We start from the raw sequence: 24,598 nt of genomic DNA on the forward strand, positions 1-24,598 counted from the left end.
AGGAAAAGATGGCACAATGTACTGAAACGGCTGTTCTCAATCACCTTGTCTCTAGCTACCAGAAATTTGCCTTTTAGGGGCTCTTCACAAAGTTTATACACACGACAATTTTTTGAAAGAGGTTGAGCTGCTGGCTCAGTTTGATTCAGTAATAGAGGGACATGTGGCCAGAATTAAAGACGAGGCTTCCAGAACGCACAATGTTTTTGACAACAAACTCAAAACGAAATAATTGAGATTATCTCCTCCCAGACAGTTCAAAACATTGTGGCAAAAATCCAAGAGGCAAAATATTATGCCATCATCCTTGATTGCACCCCAGACATCAGCCATAAGGAACAAATGTCTCTTGTGCGCATTGTGGAATTGGTGCCTGAGCCACACATTAACGAGTACTTCCTTGTATACATGAACGTGGTTGAAATGACGGGCCTCAATCTGTCAAATGTTGTTCTGGAAAAGTTGAGGGAACTTGGTATTCCCTTTGACAATTGCAGAGGACAGGCCGATGATAACGATGCCAACATGAAAGGAAAGAGGCAAGGAGTGCAGGCCAGACTGCTACAGCTGAATCCAAGGGCGGCCTTTATCCCTTGTGCCGCACATACAATGAATCTGGTCATATCAGATGCAGCCAAGTCATCTACAGATGCAATTAGCTATTTTGGATACCTTCAGAGGCTGTTTTGTTTCTTCTCAGAAGCCACACAGTCGTGGGACATCTTACTCAAACATGTTAAGTTGACTCTGAAATCATGGTCTGATGTAAGATGGGAGAGCAGACTTCAGAGTGTTGTAGCTGTCCGAAGTCAAGTTAAAGAAGTGAGAGAAGCTCTCTTAGAAGCAAGACAAGCAGTTACTAAACCTGTTGCAAGGTCAGAGGGTCAAGGCCTGGCAGAAGAGTTTGGCTCATTCAGATTTCTGATGTGCACTGTTGTTTGGGCTGAAGTTCTTTCCATCACCAGCCAGGTGAACAAGGTGCTGCAGTCATCCTCAATGCAGCTTGACATTGCTGCCAGGCTCATCGAGACTGCAAAAGCCTCTCTTACAAAGTACAGGCAGTCTGGGTTTTCTGAGGCCATAGAAACTGCCAAGGAGATGTGTGAGGCTCTTAACATCGAACCTGAGCTCAAACAGAAGAGATTGAGAAGCACTAAAAGGCAGTTTGGTTATGAAGCACCTGATGAGCCCTTCAGTGATGCACAAAAGAGACTAGAGGTGGAATTTTTCAACCGTGTCGTTAACTCTGCTCTGACATCGCTGCAGGAACGGTTTGAGACCATGAGTCAAGTGAGAGACTCCAAAACCTTAGCAGTGGCCCTGTATACTATCAGTCAGCACTGTGGTGGCAAGAGTCTGCCCGTGACCATGGGGATGCCCTCTTGAGTTTCCGACATCCTCCTACAGTGTATATTTCAGACATTGCTGGACGGGTGGCTCCACATGTAAATAACCGCACAAATCAACGCTTCTTCCAGCCAAATGATGGAAGACTTTGTGCTGTTTCAGATGAAAATATTCAAGTTGCAACCAGCAAAAATCTGCATATACATTTACCCTGGGTCTCAACGATTGGCTTTACAACAGGAAACACTAACACAAAAGATAGTTCAGGGGACCGGTTGTCCTGCATTCACCCTGATACTGGAACCAGCAGTAGGTACTCCCTATATGATCGATTCCATCAGAAAAACCAAAAAAGACCTGAAGAACTACTGAGGAGTCTGAAGTTGGTACCAGATCTGGCAACCTTGATTAATTCACCTTCTGCTGAACAGGGGTGAGTTTCCCGAAATGTTCGTAGCGCTAAGTACTTCTTAACCTCATACGTTTCATACGAGGTTACGAAGTCCTTAGCGCTACAAACGTTTCGGGAAACCCACCCCAAATCAACAGAGAGCTCTCAGCTAGTAAATATTCATTTTGTCAGATGAAGGACATTCATTTTATGTTTTCTCTGCGACTATATTTCCATTTGCACAATCAGAAAATAAATAACAAATATATGAAAGACTTGCAGAGACAGACCAAAGAAGTCCTGCAGATGGGCCCCAGTCGAAAACTCGCATTTGGGACACAAGGTACACTCATGCATAAAATGATTCATGAACATCATGCTTTTTAGATTTTGTTATACTCACTGTCCTTTATCATTATCCATTTTGCTAATTCATGGTATCTTATTTATACTTTAATGCACATATGTCAAAGTCAAGGCCCGCGGGCCAGATCCGGCCCGCGAACTGATTATCTATGGCCCCCTGGATGATATTTAATTACTATTAGAACCGGCCCGCAGACCACAGCCGCCCGCTGGTGTTTTGCACGCACAAACACTACATTCCCCACAATGCAACGGTATCCCGCGAAGTCACTGCAGCGCGCACAAGCGGCTTAATTATTCATCAGCAGTCAGAGCAGATATTAACATTCAGCTATCCCCCTCCTCAAAAATGGCTAAGCGTAAGGTGGACAGCGAGAACAGGGGGTTTCAAGCCAGGTGGGAGGCAGAGTATATGTTTACGGAGGTAAAGGGTAAACCCGTGTGTCTTCTGTGTGGAGAAAGTTTGGCAGTGATGAAAGAGTATAATTTAAGAAGGCACTATCAAACGTCTCAGAAGCACACAGACAAAGACAAGAATATGGACACGGAACAAAGGCTACAGAAGGTGGAAGAATTAAAACGAGGTCTTAAGTCCAGGCAGGCTATGTTCACATATGCCAAATCACAAAGCGAGGCTTCTGTCAAGGCTAGCTTTATTGTGGCTAAAGAGGTCGCAAAATCAGCCCGGCCCTTTACAGAAGGAGAGTTTATCAAAAACTGTATGCTTGAAGTTTGTGACGCAGTGTGCCCAGACAAAAGACAACTGTTCTCAAACGTGAGCCTGAGCAGAAACACCGTTGCTGAACGTGTAGACCAGCTTTCCACCAACATATAAGAACAGCTTATTAGAAAGGGGAAAGATTTCATTGCATATTCTCTTGCTGTGGATGAGAGCTCAGACACGTCTGACATTGCCCAGCTGTCCATTTTCGTCCGTGGAGTAGACTCCAGCCTGAACATAACAGAGGAGTTTTTGGCATTACGTCCTATGCATGGCACAACTACAGGACAAGATCTGTATGAAGAGGTATCCAGATGTGTAAATGAGATGGGACTGCCTTGGGAAAAACTCGTGGGATTAACCACAGACGGAGCACCCGCAATGTGTGGGCACAGGAGTGGATTAGTGGCGAGGATGCGGGAGAGGATGCGGGAGGAAAACGTCACAGATGAGCTGACAGCTTATCACTGCATCATACACCAAGAGTCGTTGTGTGGAAAAGCCTTAAAAATGGAACATGTAATGAGCACCATAACGCGAGCAGTTAACACCATCAGAGCCAAAGGTTTAAATCACCGCCAGTTCAAGGCATTTCTGGGCGAGTTGGATACAGAGTATGGTGACTTACCGTATCACACAGAGGTGCGATGGCTAAGCCAGGGAAAGGTGCTGCAAAGATGTTTCGAGCTGCGTGAGGAGATCTGTCTTTTCATGGAAAGCAAGGGGAAAGACACAACAGAGCTCCGAGATGAAACTTTCCTGTGTGAAATGGCGTTTCTCTGCGACATCACAAGCCATCTGAATGTGATGAATCTGCAGCTGCAGGGACGGGGATGTGTCATCTCTGATATGTACAGTACAGTGAAGGCCTTTAAAACCAAGCTGAGTCTGTGGGAGACGCAGATGCAGAAAGATAACTTAAGCCACTTTTCCAGCTGCCAGACCATGAAAGAGAAGCTCTCTACCGCTGTGTTCCCGAGTGCACGGTTTGCTGATAAACTGAACATACTTGCCGCCGACTTCCGACGCCGATTTGCTGACTTCGAAGCCCAAAAAAGCAGGTTTGAACTGCTCAGCAATCCTTTTGCAGTTGATGTAGAAAGCGCACCACTAAATCTACAAATGGAGTTGATTGAGCTCCAGTGCAATGACACACTGAAGGACAAATATGAGAGAGTGGGTGCTGCTGAGTTTGCACGTTTCATCCCCGACACGATGCCCCAGTTGCGCATCCAAGCTGCTCGGACGCTCTCTATGTTTGGCAGCACATACCTGCGTGAACAACTGTTTTCTTTGATGAAGCTAAACAAAACAACACACAGGAGCCGTCTTACTGATAATCACCTTCACTCAATTCTAAGGATTTCCTCAGCTCAGAGCCTAACCCCGAACATTGATGAACTTGTACAAAAGATGAGACACCACCAAGTATCAGGCTCAGCCTCAGATAAGTGAGCATCACAGAACAGTAACGTTTCATTCTGGTAAATGTTTACATTTGTTTCTACAAGATGTGTGCCATAGATTTTTGTATTTTATTTAATTGTATTTTATTTAATTGTATTTATTTTTCAGTTAAATGAATACAGGGAAATTTTCAGATAAAGCCTTGAGAAAGAATACTGATTTATTTTTTATTTTATTATTTTGTTATTTGAAAGCAGTGATCTGTAGGATCGTAGAGCAGCACAATAATGCATTTTAATTTTATAATGCATGCACTTTTATTTATGCATTTATTTTGATATTAAGAATCATATTTTGTTTTTTGTTAATTTTTTGCTTGTTGAAAATGTTTTCCCTTGAAGTTATGCCTCTGTCAGTAACAAAATATTGCTTTATTCATTTAAGCATTAAATAATATACACTGCGTTAGGTAGTGAACTTGGTTCAGTAGGCTATGTTAAATCATTTCAATATGTTTCAATAAACATTGAACCAGTCCGGCCCTCGGCTTGTAGCAAATTTGGTTTTTTGGCCCTCGGTGTATTTGACTTTGACATCCCTGCTTTAATGCATCTTCATACAATTAAGCTAGTTAAAATAAAAATATCCCATGAATACTTTTTAATGATTATGATTGCATGATGATTGTAGAATGCTTATCTTGTTTCTCCTTTCCTATTTTACTAACAGACAGAAGACAACTCTATTGTCCATATTCATAGAGGCAAACAGAGCCCCAGAGTTCTTCTGGCACCACATTTTCAGTCACAATGTTTTCTATAGAGCCTGGAAATTTGGTAATTACAGTTTTTAAAGTTTCAAAGGCCACTAGATTTAATGTGGAGATTGATTGATTTTTTTTTTTATACAGGAAAAACTCCAAGAGGTGGCTGCCAAACAGTTCTTCAGTTCACAGATAATGCTGCACTAAATGTGAGATCTGATGAGCATCTGTCCTCAGGACCTTGTTGAAGCGCCAGTGTCCCCAAAGTCAAGGCTACCCTGGCTTTTTTTTATCAGTTCTTTTTAAAAGTATTATTATTTAAATATTTTATTTAATCCTGTATTTAAAAATTACGTATAGATATTTGTTGCTTTGTTAATTAAAGGCTGTTAATTCCCGCATTGCCCAGATCGCAAAAGAAAAACAAAATGTAAGTGTGACGTATTATGTATGTAACAGAAACAAGCCTTGAACAAGAAATCAATTCTGTACCAATCTTTTAAAATCCCAGGTTTATTAGTTTCTGTTGTAGTCACTACGTTTTTTTCACTTGCCTGTAGACTGTGGCCCTTGCAACACACCAGTTTGTTGTGTGGCACAGAGAATGGCAAGAAAACAGGCACATACCTGAAAATGAAACAGAACAACTCAAGGTAGTATTTCCAAAACAAATAGCTTTTATTAAGTAGTATTTAAAATAACTTATGGATATAATGTTTAACATTAATGTTTTTATATTCATAGGATGCGCAGAAGGTCCTCTGGCCACGAACTGTTGGAGAAACACTCTGACCTGACTCACTCTGGGGAAACCATTTTATTCTTTGGGTGATGTTCACTCATATATATATATATATATATATATATATATATATATATATATATATATATATATATATATATATATATATATATCTTTATTAAATTTGTGTTAAATTTCTTAACACAAACCAGGTCTTTGATATCCCTGCATTAGGAGTGTCAACATTTGCTGAGGCATATTCATATTCCTGACAGATGAAGCCCTTCAAATAATGAGTGACAGAGGCCTCATCTCAAGATGCAGAAAAAAAGAATGTTGGGGAAATGAATGCAAAGGCATCTTCTGAAGAAGTGGACTGTGTTTTTCCAGTCTTTTAGGGAGAATATATTTATATATTTTTCTGTGTATACAAATCAAAAGGACAACTGGTGTCAGTTTGGAAGAACTCGTGTCATATTCGATAGTCGGGTCAGTGGCACTGCCAGTGTCGATTGCAGAGCAAGGTCACATGCATACACAGGTACCTTTCAATTTGGTACATTTTTCAGGAACATCCATATTTATTAAAAGCAACAGCAGATTTGAATTTAGAGGATATCGATGACATGGAAGAGAGAGCCACAGACAAAGACAAACCACAAAGGCAGTATGCTGAAAGGTTGACCGATGTGATTAAAATGAAAAAATATTTGTGGAAGGGAAAAAAATCCCAGAAGACCTGCCTTATGACCTTGCCACTAAAGAACAGCCAGTCCCAGTCAATTGAACCACTGGAGATGGTAAGTCTATACTACCCTGGACCGTGTCCTCCAGCTCTGGACCAGAGACAACTAGTGACAACACACGGGACAGTATATTGCATTTTCTCTGTGACCAAAGGTGAGTTATTCACGAAGTTTTAATTTTTTTTTTTGCTATATGAATGCCTAATTACAAATTGTTGTATATTTCCAGCTGTTCCAGTTTATGTAAAAAGGTGTCAAGTTTGCAGAATGGTTGTCAGATTCCAAAACTATATGAGTGGGTTTCACAACTTCAATGACAATGTTTTTTTGTCACTTCCGTTATACTCGCTAATGACATCTGGAATCTCAGTGAGCACACATAATAGTTTTAATTTAGAAATACATTCTATTACATCTGTGGTATTATTTCAATGCAATTAATATTATTTTTCTTAAAGTGTTTTGTTTTTTTTTTGGGGGGGGGGGGGACAGAACCACATAGCAGTGGGCCTGAATACACTTGAAGATCACTCCAAAATCATTATTCCTCATGAGACAATTAGAAGAGCCTTCTACCATTTCAGTGCAATGAGGAATTTCTCTTATGATTTTACCTGCCTTCGATGTGGCCACAATCCACCCATTTTAATTGCAGATGCAAACTGGAAAACTGCATTCGATGTACCAGGTGAAACATTCCCCTTTCTTTTAATTATTTGACAGATTAGAGTCTGAAAAGATTTAGATATTGTTGTGACAATCATGTATGTAAAATCAATGTAGTTTTATTTTTGGATGTAAATAATGACAGTTATGACCATCAGAAATTAAGAACAGCCCTTTTCTTACTTATAGTGTTCTGCTAGTATATTTTGACAGGACAGCTGGATGGAAAATATTTAAGGAGCAAGTCAGAGGTTGAAACAAAGTATATATGATTACTTATTTTTTCTACTTGTCCATGTATTTTACAGTTCATCCACTAAAGTGCCCGACTACTACCAATACTGGTCCAGAAGACATCAAAGTGAACATAAAGACAAGATGGCAAATGCTTGAAAAAGAAACCATAGCATCTGGATTTTGTGATGTTGTTTTAAAAGTTAATTTGCAATGCATTCTGGAATACACATTTGTATTTATGAATGTTAATCATGGTCATAATATTTTCTCCTTAGTCACTACTGCCAACAATCAGCACTCTGCATTCACACCATGGATTGGAGAAAATACACAAGTTCATAATATTGTCCCAAAGACAATAAAAAAAAAAACAGTGACTTCAAATCAAGTGGCATGTGCAGCATTGATGAGGATACCCTATTAAGTGTTTTGGAATCAAAAACGGTAAATTACGAATGATGCACCAAACTACAGTATAAATAATATCGATATTATTAATTATAAATTAATTAAATATATATATATATATATATATATATATATATATATATATATATATATATATATTTTTTTTAATTAAATTAATATATAAATTAATATTTATATATAAATATAGAAATATATCTGTCTACTCAGCCAAGGAAAGAGGAGTTAGTTGCTGCCTGCCATGCTCTCCAGAAGCTGGATCCATAACGGATATCATAAACAGGCTTGAGGAGCTGCTTCTTTACAAGGATTTATACCCTAAAATGTTCATCAAACTTCAGAAAACTGGAGGTACAATCGGATACTTAAGATACAGCCATTCAGAAGATATCATTATTGGTGTTCAAAATTGCAAAAATTCTGAAAAGTTATGCACATTACTATTTAGTGTTTCTGAGCATAAACATTTAGTTTTGGTAAACATTTTGTGAATGTATTACTGAACCAATATTTCAGTTGGTGTTTTAGTTCTGTTACAGCTGTAACTGCTTGTAATTGCTGTAATTGTAAGGTGGCGTTTTACACATGGGATGTATACATTCTGTTGTGTATTATGAGTCTCGGCTGTGGTGGCAGGAGTCAGCTCATGATCATGGGGATGCCCTACTGAGCTTCAAACATCCACCCACTGCTTATATTTCAGACATTGCAGGACGTGTGGCACGACATGTCAATGACCACACGGCTCAGCATTTTTTCCAGCCAAATGATGGTCGGCTTTGTGCTTCAAGTAATGAAAACATACAAGCTGCAGTTAGCAAAAATCTGCAAATACATTTCACATGGATTTCACGCATTGGGCTAATGTGTGGAACTGCAGAGCAAAATGATGGTTCAGGGGATCGCTGGTCTAGCAGTCATGCTGAGACGGGAACGAGTAATTCCACCAAAAGAATCAGAAAAAAACAGAAGAACTACTCAGAAGTTTAAAGCTGATGCCAGATCCGACACCTCTGGTAAATTCGTCTGCGGCTGAGCAAATCAACAGGGAGCTTTCATCAAGCAAATACTCACTCTGTCAAATGAAGGACATTCATTTCATGTTTTCTCTGCACCTTTATTTCCATATGCATAACAAAAAAAAAAAAAGAAAAACAAGTACATACAAAATTTGCAGAGACAGACCAAGGAAGTACTGCTGATGGGTCCAAATGGAAAACCAACATGCAAGGTACACAAATGCATATAGGGGCAGACAAATATACGTAGTCACTATCCACTGTTGTAATTCACAGAGAAGTCTGCATTTGGATTCTTTTTGTTCAGCTTTTAAGATACAAGTAATATTTTTGTAACTCAACATTAGGAAATAATGTTTTTTTTATTATTTAGCATTAAAGTATATTAGATTACCTTGTGCTCACAGAATGTAGATTTAACATGTTTTTATTTGATTTCTAGAGAGAAGACTACTATATTTTCCAGATGCAGAATTACAGCCACAATCTGAGCCCCATAGCCCGTGGCAGCACATTTTCATTGTTCCCAACAGAGCCTGAATATTCGGTAAGTATATACACTGCTCAAAAAAATAAAGGGAACACTTAAACAACACAATATAACTCCGTCAGCCACACTTCTGTGAAACCAACCTGTTCAGTTAGGAAGCAACACTGATTGTGAATCAATTTCACCTGCTGTTGTGCAAATGGAATAGACAACAGGTAGAAATGAGAGGCAATTAGCAAGACCCCCCCCTATAAAGGAGTGGTTCTGCAGGTGGGGACCACAGACCACTTCTCAGTACCTATGCTTTCTGGCTGATGTTTTGGTCACTTTTGAATGTTGGTGGTCCTTTCACACTCGTGGTAGCATGAGACGGACTCTACAACCCACACAAGTGGCTCAAGTAGTGCAGCTCATCCAGGATGGCACATCAATGCGAGCTGAGGCAAGAAGGTTTGCTGTGTCTGTCAGCGTAGTGTCCAGAGGCTGGAGGTGCTACCAGGAGACAGGCCAGTACACCAGGAGACGTGGAGGAGGTCGTAGGAGGGCAACAACCCAGCAGCAGGACCGCTACCTCCGCCTTTGTGCAAGAAGGAACAGGAGGAGCACTGCCAGAGCCCTGCAAAATGACCTCCAGCAGGCCACAAATGTGCATGTGTCTGCACAAACGGTTAGAAACCGACTCCATGAGGATGGTATGAGGGCCCGACGTCCACAGATGGGGGTTGTGCTCACAGCCCAACACCGTGTAGGACGCTTGGCATTTGCCAGAGAATACCAGGATTGGCAAATTCGCCACTGCATCCTTCAGCATGACCGGTTTGGCAGTGGGTCAGTAATGGTGTGGGGTGGCATTTCTTTGGAAAGCCGCACAGCCCTCCATGTGCTCACCAGAGGTAGCCTGACTGCCATTAGGTACCGAGATGAGATCCTCAGACCCCTTGTGAGACCATGCTGGTGCTGGGTTCCTCCTAATGCAAGACAATGCTAGACCTCATGTGGCTGGAGTGTGTCAGCAGTTCCTGCAAGATGAAGGCATTGAAGCTATGGACTGGCCCACCCGTTCCCCAGACCTGAATCCGATTGAGCACATCTGGGACATCATGTCTCGCTCCATCCACCAACGTCACGTTGCACCACAGACTGTCCAGGAGTTGGCAGATGCTTTAGTCCAGGTCTGGGAGGAGATCCCTCAGGAGACCATCCGCCATCTCATCAGGAGCATGCCCAGGCATTGTAGGGAGGTCATACAGGCACGTGGAGGCCACACACAATACTGAGCCTCATTTTGACTTTGATTACATCAAAATTGGATCAGCCTGTAGTGTTTTTCCACTTTAATTTTGTGTGTGGCTCCAAATCCAGGCCTTCATTGGTTAATAAATTTGATTTCCATTGATGATTTTTGTGCGATTTTGTTGTCAGCACATTCAACTTTGTACAGAACAAAGTATTCAATGAGAATATTTCATTCATTCAGATCTAGGATGTGTTATTTGAGTGTTCCCTTTATTTTTTGGGCAGTGTTTTTTTCCATTTTACTTTTGAAAGTGGTCTCAACTAATCAGTTGTATTGTATATTTATGTAATGTTTTCAAAGTAATTGATTGTACAATTTCAAGAGTTTGTCCTATGTAAAAAGACATGAGGAATGACTGACAGACACTTGCCAGGTTCACTGATAATGCAGCAATAAACCTCAGAGATCTCATGAGCATTTGTCCAGATTATCTAATTGAAGCTCCAAAGTCCCCAAAGACAAGCCTTCCCTGGCTTACTGACGATGTAATTTGATATCTTCCCAATATTTTTTTAATTCTTGCTTTAAAATCTCGTTTTTCAAAGGCTGTTAATTCTCGTGTTGCCCAGATTGCAAAAAACAGTAAGTGTGTAAGTGTGACTAAAATGTAAGTGTGCTGAGTTGTGCATGTGATACTCCAAAAATCTAATCAAACATTTTTTTCATGCTTAAGAAACTCTGTGTAACTTGCTTTTCTCTCTTCTCCATCTACAAGACAGTGGCACTTGCAACACACCAATTTATTGTTTAGTACAGAGAATTGCAGACTAACCGGGCACTTACCCAACAGTAAAATTGCCCTTCTGATGGTAAAATAAATCCTTGAATTATACATTAGTCACATTTTGCAGGTTTAATGTCATTATATAATTTCGTAAATTACTCCTTACATTTTCTATGAATGTTTCTTTATTTAAAGGATGCAAAGAAGGTTCTCTGGCCTCGTATTGTTGGAGGATCCCTTGTTTGAGTGGGTAAACCATTTTTTAATTTGGATAATTAAATTTTCACTTTGTAGCACAACACATTTTTACTAAATATAAAAAGCAGTTAATTGTATGTTTTTAATGTTATTGTAATGCGGTAGTACCAACGAGTACACACCGCATGTAAAAACTGAGTGAGAGGTGGACCCAAGTGCCGGTGTTCTGTCGAGTTGTGCTTCACATCGATGTGTGCTAGTTTGCGGTTTTGCGCATGTGCAGACCCACAGGCTTGTCATTTGATTCAACGCCCATAAATCTATGCTCCCTTTCTGTTGAGTAATTTATCTTTTTTATAATTTTTTAATAATAATAATGTTGTATGCAAACACATACATACAACATTCGAGGTGAGCAATATATATATATTTTTTCATTCATAGCTTTTGACCTATGTAAATATTTTACATATTGGCTTTGCAAAGATGACATGAGGCAGGATTTCATGAGGCAAATTCATGGTGGTGCCTCCACATTTCTTTCCATGCTGTCTACTTCACTGTAATCCATGCCTTAAAAACAAACAAAAATATATATATAGCGCATTATACTCAGTACCCTAAAATGATTGTATCCCAAACTATTAGAACATGCGATAGCCTGCTTAACAAGCCCACTTTTAAAGATTAAATAAAATTGCTCATTGAGTTACTTGTTTGCTACTTTACTTTTAACATTTTATTTAATAATTTTTATGAGGGCGATCAACAGCCGTTGTTCTCAGTCCATGGTCCATTTTTACAACCATTTCTTTTGCAAGTATTTCTCTTATTATAATGAAATGTACAATTTTACATCCAAACAAAACTATAAAAGTTATCCCATCTCTCTCTCTCCCTCTCTATATACATATTCACTGAATTCACTGAAAAGGGTGAGCATTTATTTGTTTAAATGTAGCCAGTGTCTTGGTAAGGTAGCTCTTTAATGAATGTTACTCTTACTCTTTGCAGAAGATTATCTCCAGAGGAGAAACATCAGCGCTGTCCAGACATCCCCACAATATGTTAACAAGGCACGATTTGAAGTGGCCTGTGCACTGCTGCAGTGTAAAGGTCAGTGGTATCAAACACTGCATGAAAGCAGTGCCATAAAGTTTTCTTTAGTTAAAGCCCATATAAATCCATATTCCATCATCTGACTCAAAGGTAATGAAACTATCAATCTGAGTCCTGTACCGTAAAGCTTCTGCAAAGACTCTTTACTACATGATTATTTCTAGAGAATGAGTGAAGTTGCTACGGTTTTAAAACCATACTAAAATCATTGTTTCTAGGGAATTCAGATGATTACTGTGTGCAGAGCCGGCCCTGACCAATGTGGTGCCCTAGGCGAGATTTTGGTTGGTGCCCCCTGTATCATCAATCATCGGGTTGATTGTGTCACTATTAAAGAAACAAATAAAAAGCAAATGACTTAAATATTACCATATAACAAGCAATAAATATAAAGGTGTTGCACAAAAAATATTTTAAAACTATTTTACATAATGTAGTGCAGAGAACAACTTTTAAATATTAATAATAAATAAAAAAATAAATAAAAAACAACAACTACCACCAGTGCAAATCAGGGCAATTTGCCTACTGCAACATTATTATTTCAAAAGTGCATCTGCAATGAACAGAGGAGCATATGTGTGTTTTAGTATATATTTATTTTAAGCTAAGCTAATCATAGCACCTACTAGGATTGGGCAGTATGATGACAGTGGCGGTTTTCATCATACAGAGATCATACAGAGGGGAAAAAGCCACAATGACGATTGAGTGTTAGTTGTGAGTCAAGCGAGCTGGTTTCAAGGAAAAACACAACAGCTACAGATTGGCAACATTTTGGATTTGTTTCAAATAAAAATGAGAGACCATTGGAGCACGCCCCCACAATTCTAATTCGATAATATGATTGGTTGATAAAACTGCCAATCTATAATAAAAGCTCTCAATGTAAAAGGGTCTTTCTCTCTTTTACCTAGAAACAACGGTGTGAAATATTCTGATTGGTTGATTTTTTTATTTCACCGCTGAGGTTTTTTTCAAGCACAAGTACAAAAAGTGGATTTGAAAGCCGATTTATAGGAAAAATACAAATTATTGGTGAAGCATTATTAACATATATTACATATAATAGATAAAGCATCCTTTTAAAGATCAATTAACCTTCAGAGAAGGCGTTGAAGTCCCTGACGTCAATGGTATAGTGTTAGTTCACCACATATTACCATTATATTACCTGTTTTTTGCCGCCTTTCCTCCTCCACGTTTCTCATTTTTCTACCCTGGGCACCAGAGGACTTCTGCCTTTTTGAGGTCTTTACAGGGAGATGTCACTCACTCTGTGGTGTACAGAGAAACAGTAACGAGGTGCGCAAAGCGCGCGGGGGAGGGCGGGTTGGCGCGCGGTTGATAGGTGTCGTGTGTTGTTATTATAAGAATTATTAATTTGACTAATATTATTAAACAATGAAATTATGATTATGTGGACTTTGCTTGTTTTCACATTTATTAATTGTTCATTTGTTAAAAAAATAAAATAAAAATGCATGCACGCGAGCGCCCCCCTGGACAGCCGGCGCCACTAGCATTTGCCTATATCGCCTAATGGAAGGGCCGGCCCTGACTGTGTGGTGTATTCCTTGCTAGAATCTGATGCAGACAAGAGCATGATTGAAATGTAATGTATAACAAGCATACTTTGTATTATTAGACAACTGGAGCAGTATTAGTTCCAATATGTACCTAATGGCTTTTTTTGGGGTAGGTGCAGTGTGATTTCTGCAGGGCAGATGTTGAATGTGCTGAATACAACAAAGACGCTTGTCTTACTTTTTTTAAACATTTTTTGCACACGTAAGTTACTGTTGTAAAAAGTTCTAAAAGAAATTATTAAACTGCATATCCATGTTTCCCTTGTCCATACAGTGCACACAGAGTTAGTAGTGATGTAAAAAATATGGGTCTGTACTGGAAGTATGATTTGATAAGGGGAGCATTATTTGATGTATGATACCAGCCTATCGAGATATGCTACCCATGTAAATTTTAATAAGGAAGCTATAATGGATTTAAATCCATGCTTCCCTTCTCCATACATACAGTGCACGTACTTGATTTTATAATTACAATGCATCATAATACAAAGTTAGGCTATATTTTATAGGAAACGCACAACTGGAAGCGTAAATCGATAAAGTAAGCATTTATCGATGGCGTAGCACAGATCGATAGAGTCTGCTGTCGATTAACGCTATGGTAGCATTGTTCAACAAAGTAGCACAACCGGCTCACGCTGACAGATAGGCAAAGTCTATCGTCAGTGTGAAAGAGACGCGAGCACACAGAAGAAAAATAAACACAAAGCAACGCGGATAATTCAACACGTGCAAAACTAAACTTAACCATAGAGAAACGGGAAGGAAAAAATAATAAAGGCAACACAAAGGACATGGAAAAAACTCAACTCGTAAAACGAAACTGAGAATGCTAGGGAATTGGGGAAGTAACTGGCAGCAGGCAAAACACGCCGCAGTAAAATAAAACCCTTCCCAAAAAAAAGGTAAAACGGATAGGAAGAAAACAGTAGGGGGAAAACTTGAGATTGGCTAGAAAGCAGCGCAGGAGATAGAGACTCGAATAAGTGAAAGACAAGCAAAAGAGTGAAAGTGAAACGAACTCAACAAGCAGTGAAGGCAGGGAAAGGCTGAAAGCATGATGGCATAACCAAAAACGATTCAGCAATGAATCGGCTCCACAAGCTTCCTTAAGAAGCCTAAAAACAGCTGAGACGAATCACTGCTGATTACGGCGATTAAGTCTGGGACTGACTCGGTTGCCTCCAGTGACGGCTGGGGGAATGGCATCTGAGCCAGCCCTGACAGTTATACTTGATCTATGCAAAACAGGTTTTTGATATTCCTGCAAAACAAATCAAAATATATGACTCATATGGGAAATACTCCACGATTGAAGAGGATGTAATGAAAATGGTCAAGTATGATTTTTTTTTGGTATTTATTAGGATTAATGTAATTGTTTTATAATTTTGTATTATAATCACTCAGATGTTTGGGTTTTGTAGACATGCCTTTCAACATCATGGCTCATTACATGGCTGGATAATCTGTACATGTCAAATGTGGCAGCAGTCAGATTCATTCGACTGTGTTTGTATGAACGGTATGATTAATATTTTTAATTTCTTTATTTGTGTGTCATATTTGAAACAGTCTAAATGTTTACTAATTTATAGATATATTACAGAATGCCTCAATGCAACAGTGATTAAAGTCCTTTTGTCTTTCAGGACATTCCATCACATTCCATCACTTTGCTTGTGTATATCAGTCAGAAAAGTTATTTATTTATATTAATTATTTATTTTGATTAATAAAGACATTTAAAGTCATGCATTTTCTTGTATGTACAGGTCAATGCACCCACAAGTGAAAACTGTCAATTGGGTGCAATGTGACAATTGTGATGGTTGGCTGCACTTTGAGTGTGCAGGGATTGATGTGACCACATTTGAGAAGGAAACCCCATTCAGTTGTGGTTGTCATCTTCCATATCCATACAAAAGGTAGATTATAGTCTTATATACACAACTGTATTGTAATTATACATTTTATTTTGCGAAAACGTTTGACAGATTTTTATCATGAATATTTTTGCCTTTATGTGACTAACAATTTATATATATATTAGTGGTGGGACTTTAACGCGTTAATTTCGATTAGTTAATTACAGGAAAATTAACAAACTAAAAAAATTAACGCATTTTAATGCATTTAACGCATAAAACACTTTTGCACCGTGGAATGTTTCTCAGTGCACGAGTTCCAGGCAGACAGATTATATGGACGCACAATAAGATGAGCATGATGGAGATGACTGAAGAGGCTACGCTGGTGGATGGAAAATTTAAATATAAGAAACTTCCAGATGGAAGTACAACTTCGTTACCACCTCAACGCAAAACATGTTGGGGCTAACGCGCAGGTCAGTAATGATAACTTTAGGGGTGACCTGCAATAGTCGCTGATTCGACTATAGTCGACTATACCCCCTAGTCGACTATGAACGTCATAGTCGAATGTACCATTCTAACTGCATGGAGGTGCCCAAGGATGCTGCTAAGCATTAGTTGTTACATGAAATGTCTGTTTTCGTTATATATAGCCTTTTGTCAAATAAAATCTTCCTAATTTATGTTAATAAATATTAAAAAATTATGTTTGCGCATTAACAATTGGCATTCCAATTCCTTACTACACATTAATAAATCACACCCTGCAGTTGCACAATCCAAATGAGCGGAGCTGAACACGCTACAGAATACGCAGCATCTACCGAGATTATAACGGCTACTAAAAAACTTTAAAAGTATTTTGAAAAAGATAAAGATGAATCAAACAAAAGTATAGTGCAAGTTATGTCATCAACGTCTTTCATTTCGCACGACAACAACCAATGGCATACAATTTAAAATGCATAAGGCGAAAAAAAACAGTTCAGCCGTGTCGTCTCGTCTCATCATCTCGGAAAGTAGGCCTATAAACATTTTTTGTTGTTGTTTGCTTTTAAACCTCATTACTTGAACCTTTCCTTATATTTTTTTGCTGTTGTGTGGCAATTTTTTTATATTTTCAGGCAGGCATATTTTATTTAAAATATTTTTGACATTTTGCACAGTGCCTGACTGACAGTTCGATATGCGCACTGCGCATGACGGTTAATGTTCTCTAACGTTTCATTAAAAAATAAATAAGTAAATAAATAAAAGCTGAATAAAGCCAACCTACCGTGTTGATTCATTTATCTGAGTGTTTTAGGTTTTTACTTTGAAGAGGAAAAAAGTCCTGAATGAGAACTATTGGTTGACTAAAGAGAAAAGCTTCGACTATGAAAATCCTTAGTTGAATACACCACTAGTCAACACAATTGGGTAAGAATAATAAAACGTGTGATTGGTGTTCTCCTTATCAGGAGAGGAGGCACAGTAAACAGGATCTAGGGGAAGTGGAAAAATACAGGGAGAGAGGTAGAGACACACACACAGATAAGGGAGTGAACTGAATGTAAGTGTTCTGACTGAGGGTCACAGACAGAAAAATCACAAATTCCCTTACAACCCCCTCTTAGAAGATTACTTAAGATTACTTAATCAGTGCATGGGTTGACAAAACCATGCACGGAAGAGTTGAAGAGGTATGGAGCTTTTTCAGTGTCACCAGACCCTGAACCCGAAATCATTATTACTTGAAAAAAAAGTTCAAATGAATGAATCATTTGAGAAAACTTTCTGAATCGAATCATTTCCTCAGGTGATTAGTTCCTTGCTCAGTTCCTTTCTCAGTTCTCAGCTCAGCTGTGTTGGCCAGCAAGGGAACTGCTGTGTGGTCTGTGAATCACTGAATCACTCCCGAATCTGGTGGCGGAGACTCTTATTGCGAGGGAACTGTGCATGCGCAATGATTCGTTCACTGAAATGAGGGCTCCCGTTCACTCACTGATTCGTTCACTTAATGTACGGTCACTGTGATTCACATTCGCGCTGCCACCCAGAGGACTGTTGCTGAGAATGTGATTCATGTTTGCACTGCCACTCACTCACATGGAGTCAAGCCATATAAATATAAACACACACCTCCCCCTTGTTTTAACAGATTTAGTTTCTAGAAACAATCTAAAAGTGTCATGTAACAAGTACTGTATAAAACAAGTAGCAACAGAAATAAACCTAAGTGAGTTCTACCATATATTGTGGTAGAACAAATATATAAATGTCAAAGTTATGAATAGAATTAAAATATGAGAATTACAGAAAGCTTATTACACATTTCAGATTATGGCAACAAATATATCAATAGAAGAACACACTATGATTAGCCGAGCACAAAATGGCAAAAACGAATAAATACTACAATAAAACTAAAATAAAACAACATTAAGCTTTTACTCCAAAGGGTATTTGATAGTTTTTATTGTTACTATTATAGCTGCATTGTCATGTGAGAATACTGTCTGTGATTTTGAAGGCAAATTTTCACTTGAACTGTCACATCCAAAGAAAGTCATGAATCTGTCAATCAAACTTTGGCTCCTGGTTGTCTGGATTGACCTAGGTTGTTGCCATGGAAACTTGACTTCAGAGGAGTCTTCAATTAAGGCTTTAACTTACTGTTGCTAGCTAAATGAGGTGTCACTGTAATAAACTAACGAGAACGTATTGTGTACTGTATGCTTGACTTTAATTTTAAGTGTACTTCTTTGTTTTTCATGTGTTGTTTTCTTCATTGTAGTTACATGCAGAACTCAACCATCAGGTCTACAAGGGAGGGATGAATACACACGCGTACACACTTCATTGAAAGCTGTCCATATGTGCAAACAATCATAGTATGTCCCTCACACCTATACAAATACTCACATACATTATGATGGTACAGGGTATCTGCACATTTTTTAATCTCAAATTCAATGACTTAAGACCTTGTTATTTTCTGCATGGTCCTAGCGCTAGATTCGGCAAAGTTCACATCGCGCCAACTACCATGCGGAATATACGGCCGTTGCGGAAATGATAATATACATATCGTCGGTAAAATAAAACAGAACAACTGAGCAACACACACTTATAATAATTTAATGCCTCCCCTCATACAATTCCAGACATTTTAAGACATTTTTAGGCCTTGAATATGGAAAACTAAATTTAAGACATTTAAAGACTTTTTAAGGACCAGCGGCTACCCTGTAGTAAACCTTTGGCCATTTTAGAGTTGTGCTGAAATCTTCAGCATCACCTTCACCCTTCTTTCCTGTTAATTGGTATAGTCCAACCATCTCCTTGTACCCACTAACACCCTACCTCCAAAGTGAGAGTTTGAGAGTGAGAAAGTCGAGTTATCAAGATGAGTGATTCCAGAAGTGTTGTACGGACACAAATTCATTTCATTTCAGCAACAACTGCATCATGCACAATTTGCAAGGCCAAACTGTCCACCAAATGAGGTTCCACAAGCAATCTACACCGGCATTTAAGGTTGAAACATCCCAGTGTGCAGCTACAGGCAAGAGATGAACCTCAGCCTGAGCCTGCTCCTACTATCAGTGCTAGCAGCACCAGCACTGCACCAGCAGCAAGAGGAACCAGCACCGTCAGCACTGCTCCTCCAACCAGTAGCAGCACCATCACTGGTCCAGCTCCAGCTACTGTTGCCACACCACCAGGGGAAACAGGAGGTAGGCCCCGAGTAATAGGAGGAACACAAGCCAGACTGACCCATTTTGTGTCAAGGCCTATCAACTCCCTTAGACAAAGGGCTTTAGATGAAATGCTGGCAAGAATGATTGTAAAGGATTTTCAGCCATAATCCATCACTGAAGACACACCCCAACTATGTGTTTCCCAGCAGGAAAACACTGTCCAACACAATTATTCCAGACATGTACAGGAAGACGCATGAAGAAATAAGAGTGAAGGTGGATGAAGCCAAAGCTGTGTGCCTGGACATCCAGATCGTTATCATCATTTATGTCAGGGCTGGCTCGGATGCCACGCCTTCTACCTCCACAAGAGGCACCCGAGTCAGTCCTAGACTGAATCGGCGCAATCAGCGATGATCCGTTTCACCTGTTGCCATGGCTTCTTAAGGAAGCTTGTGGAGACGGATCATTGCTGATTAGTTTTGGCTTGCCCGTTACGTTCTCAGCCCTTTCTCTGTTCTGCCGTTGTTCTCTTTTTGTGAAGGTGTTTCGCCACCGTTCTCTCTCTCTCTCTCTCTCTCTCTCTCTCGTCTCTACCTTTTACTTATTCGAGTGTTCATCTCCTGCGCCTCTTACTGGCCCATCTCAAGTTTTCCTCCAGCTATCTCTCTTCCTATCGGTTACTCTTTTATTTTGGGAAGAGTTTTGTTTTGTTGCGGCGTTCGCCTGCTGCCAGTATTCCCCTGGCGTCCTTAGTTCCATTGTCACACGTTGAAGTTATTCTGCGTTCTTTCCGTTGTCTTTGTTATTTTTCTCTCCCATGTGTTCATGGTTTTGTTTATTTTGAAATCAGTGGTGAGGAGTAAGTGTTTTACTGTTATTATTGCACAGTCAGAATAATGTGATTATGAAGGCCTAATTTTCATTTGTTCAATCACATCCAGAAAAAGTCATAAATCTGTCAATCAAGCTCCTGCCTGTCGGGCTTGACCCAAGTCAAAATAAATAGAACATATTGTGTTGTCTATCGGTAATGAATGTTCTTGTTATAAAAATATTATTACTAATAGTATTATAAATAATAACCACGATAACAATATACATTATTATTACTACCATCAGGCCTCAACCTTGTTTTTCTTTCTCTCAGGTATGTGACTGCTTCAAAAGTGATACTTCTGGCAAGAGGTCTGCAGATGATTGCTTCAATCGATGGATGAGCTGGAAACCTGACAGATTCTGCAAGAACCATTTGCCAGCAGATGTCACACTGTTTTGATAAAATTGAGCCCCATGCTTTGCTCTCTGAGGCAGCAGCACTGAAAAAGGCCTTCAGGAAGGAAGTAGATGCTGATAGGGCCTATCAACAACTCCGCAGTGCTGCAGCAAGGGTGACACTCCCCAACCAGCAGGCTGAAGGAGAAGAGGCAGCTCAGGGAGCAGCAGGAGGAGACAGTTCCACTGAGGAGAGACTTTGACCAGCAGGTCTCCGGGCTTGTGACCAGTAGGCCACCTTTATCATGATGATCTTGTTTGAATTTAATTTGCTCTGCACCTACAACAGTGAGTGTATGCATGTATATTTGTTCCATTTAAATTAATTTATTTTAGTTTTTCTTGACCTTTTTGTTTTGCAAAAGCTACTGTAATGGTAGCTAGCTAAGTAATCCAGCTAACACAGTACTAACATTACTACTAACCTTATTTTGTAGTTAGCTAGTTAAATACCTGTCTACTTTGCTGACCAACATGTTACTCTATGACAGAAAAGGCATGGAGTTGATAAATGAAGATAATACTTACATGTATGCTGGTGTGACCTCCTGGTGGTGAGAATGCAGGCATCAGATGTGTAAGAGGGACAGAAATTGTATCCTGACAGTCACAGTTGTTAAAACTCAAAGTTCCAAAAGCAAAGCATTGAGATTCAGTATGAAATGCTTGGGGTAATTTTTGACCCCACTTATGTAAAAATGGGGTAGTGACACAAAAACTGCAATTTATTAAAATGTATACATTTGTAAAAATTCAAATGGCCTCAAGTCACAAACATGTTTTATGAGGAATACCTGGAATATGCCAGCATGTTTGGACACACTGAGAACCTGAGGGGTGAGAATGTACAGTAGACAGTTTTGGCCTTACATGAGCATCTCTCTGAATAGTAGTTTTCCTGTTTCAGTATAAGCAGCCGATGTGTCATAGAAACAGCCGATGTGTCAGTGGGTCAAGGCAGACCTCCATTGTTACGTGTTAACTGTTAAAATGTGAATATATCTACTGAAAGATAACGGCTTTTCGGCAGAGCTGTGCACAATCCTACGTGTACCTTAGAAGGTCACACTACAGATACAGTAAGGTACATGTCAATGCTGTGTGGAGAAAAACATAGAAACATTGAAACAAGCAATGATTCGACATGTGTGTTTTTCTTGATGTGCATCAGGAGGAAGAGGTGCAAGAAGAGGAAGATGTTAGTCATGACATTAGAGACAAAGACGTAAGCAGAGGAAACATCAAAATTAAATTCTGAGTCTCCAGAAAATGATATGAAAACTGACTCATCTCATGAAGTTCTTCAAAAGGTGTCTCTCCTTTCAAAAGGTGTAATGCTCTGGGCTCTAAGAAGAGCATTGATATTTTCCACAGGCGAACAAAGGAGGACATGGTGTACCTGGATGCAACAGGCAGTATTGTAAAAAATACCCAATCCAGCTCAGGACCCTTTGGTGTATGAGCTGGTAGTGAGAAACCAAAGCAAAGAATCTCCTCCATTCCCTGTAGCAACATGTGACGTGTCATCACACCACTGCATCTGTTCTATATTTTCAGTTCATTTCAAACAGATCATGCCAAACTTTATGGACAGAGGAACATACAACCAATATCGATTATATGTGATGGCTCTATAGTCCTCATGCAGGCCATATCACAAGTGTTGTCAGACAAGCCTCAATGATTTGCTGCTGAAGTACGTCAACAGTACTGTAACTGGAAAAGGCACTACAGAAGAATTAAATAAAATCCTATTCTCCATCGTTGTCTGAGCCATATAATGAAGAATGCAAAGGCACTGTGCAAAAAACAGTAAGTAAAATGTTTATAAGTTAATCTGTATTACATAAATAGGCCTACAGTATGTATACGATGATAAATCTATGCGATCCATGTCACCCCTAGTGAGCCCAGACACTACAGGCTGGCCATGCACATCTTTGGCCTCTTGACTTCTGCAAGCTCAGAACTGGATGAGATGCTCTGCACTGTTCTCTTCTCCAGCCCATGTGCTTCTGAGAGTGTTGAGAAGCACTTCACCAACTTACAGGACATGCTCACTGCAATTGGAGAACCACCTGTCAATGACAGTTCTACTGTCGCTGAAGACTTTGAGGTACATACTAAATGAAAATTTCCAATAATATATATTTTTATTGCAACATTATACAACTAATAAGTCATTTTAAATGCAAAGCACATCATGGACCTGGCTTGTTAGTTACCCAGTCTCTCACTCACATTTACAGTTTTTTACGACTGCTAACATGCGTTTCCCAATACTTGAGATACATTTTCAAAACTCCAAACACAGCAACACATTTATCTCATACAAATAGCCAAATAGTTAATATACTGTTCAAAAGCGCATTTTCTTAACTAAATACCAACTCTGCATTTCACAACACAAAGTTCCCTTTACACTCTTTGTTAAAACCGGAATCTATTGCATCCAGGATGGACATTTGGTCATGAGGCCGATGATCATACACCTTCCACCTCCAGACTGAAAAAAGTTCATTAGTGGGGTTGAGGCGGGTAGGGCGGGAGGAAAAGGGACATCACTCTTGGATGGTCTATAAACCAGTTTGTGATGACATGAGAATGACAGAATGCTACATTGTCCCATCACGAATGTCCTCGTGTTTCCTCCCACCTGTTCCCTTTCTGCTTCTGGAACCAGTTATTGGTAGAGTTCATTCAAAAACGAAAGGAGGCCACTGTTATAGGGACCAATCTGGCATTTGTGAAGGACCAAACCAGCACTTGAGATTGCAGGACAAATTATTATAATGTGCTCCTCTCTGACCTGGTATATTACTGTACTTCATTTTATTTCATTGATCTACCGTATATGTGCAAAAAATATGTATTACAGTAATATATTTTCAGCTGCCTTTGTAAATGTGTAAATGTAAATGTGTAAATGTACAATATTTTGTCAATTGTGATTTTTACACCCCAATCCAAATTTGTCCTCCGCTTTTAACCCATCTGTGCAGTCAGAACACACACACACACACACACACACACACACTAGTGATTACCAGGGGGCTGTGGATCACACGTGCCCAGAGCGGTGGGCAGCCCTAGCCCTGCGCCCTGACATAGCCCTGAGGGCCATGACTGCCCCTGTTTGTTTTTGCAGAACTTTGCATTTTATACAATATTTAAGGTTTTGAACCTTAGGTTTTCATTTTTTATATGCTGTGTGTAAGCATTTGTAAATAAGACAAAAATGATCCAGAATTTTGTTATTGGATAACTTTGTATGTATAGAAAATGTAAACATTATAGAAACATGTAAAATGACTGCATTTTGTGCCAAAACATGAATTGTATATTGTATAGCCACTGAAAACCGATGTTAGAGTTCTGAAAATGTGACAACAGATTGGACAAACGCATGTTAGCATTCGTAAAAAACTGGAATATAATTCACAAGGTGTGCAGTTAATACTGAAATATCTTTGCATCAGTGTCTTTCCCTTCATAAAAACACAGCCACAACCTAA

The 24,598-nt window shown here is 39.3% G+C and overlaps 1 protein-coding gene and 1 long non-coding RNA gene across 2 annotated transcripts; both read left to right on the plus strand.

Moving 5' to 3' along the window:
- The first annotated feature begins 2,318 nt into the window (after positions 1-2,318).
- On the plus strand, positions 2,319-4,764 carry LOC143473826 (general transcription factor II-I repeat domain-containing protein 2). Its single transcript, XM_076970986.1, has one exon. It carries the CDS (start codon positions 3,093-3,095, stop codon positions 4,278-4,280), a length of 1,188 nt encoding a protein of 395 aa, XP_076827101.1. The 5' UTR covers positions 2,319-3,092; the 3' UTR covers positions 4,281-4,764.
- Positions 4,765-21,280: 16,516 nt separating this feature from the next.
- On the plus strand, positions 21,281-23,011 carry LOC143474023 (uncharacterized). Its single transcript, XR_013120671.1, has 3 exons — positions 21,281-21,371; positions 22,255-22,895; positions 22,989-23,011. It is a non-coding gene; the product is annotated as an uncharacterized LOC143474023 (long non-coding RNA).
- Positions 23,012-24,598: the final 1,587 nt, after the last annotated feature.

This window comes from Brachyhypopomus gauderio, chromosome 13, assembly GCF_052324685.1.
Source record: "Brachyhypopomus gauderio isolate BG-103 chromosome 13, BGAUD_0.2, whole genome shotgun sequence".
NCBI classification, from domain to species: Eukaryota; Metazoa; Chordata; class Actinopteri; order Gymnotiformes; family Hypopomidae; genus Brachyhypopomus; species Brachyhypopomus gauderio.

Bases quoted from the DNA above. Each gene is read 5' to 3' on its own strand.
- LOC143473826 (XM_076970986.1), top strand. From the start codon at position 3,093: ATGCATGGCACAACTACAGGACAAGATCTGTATGAAGAGGTATCCAGA.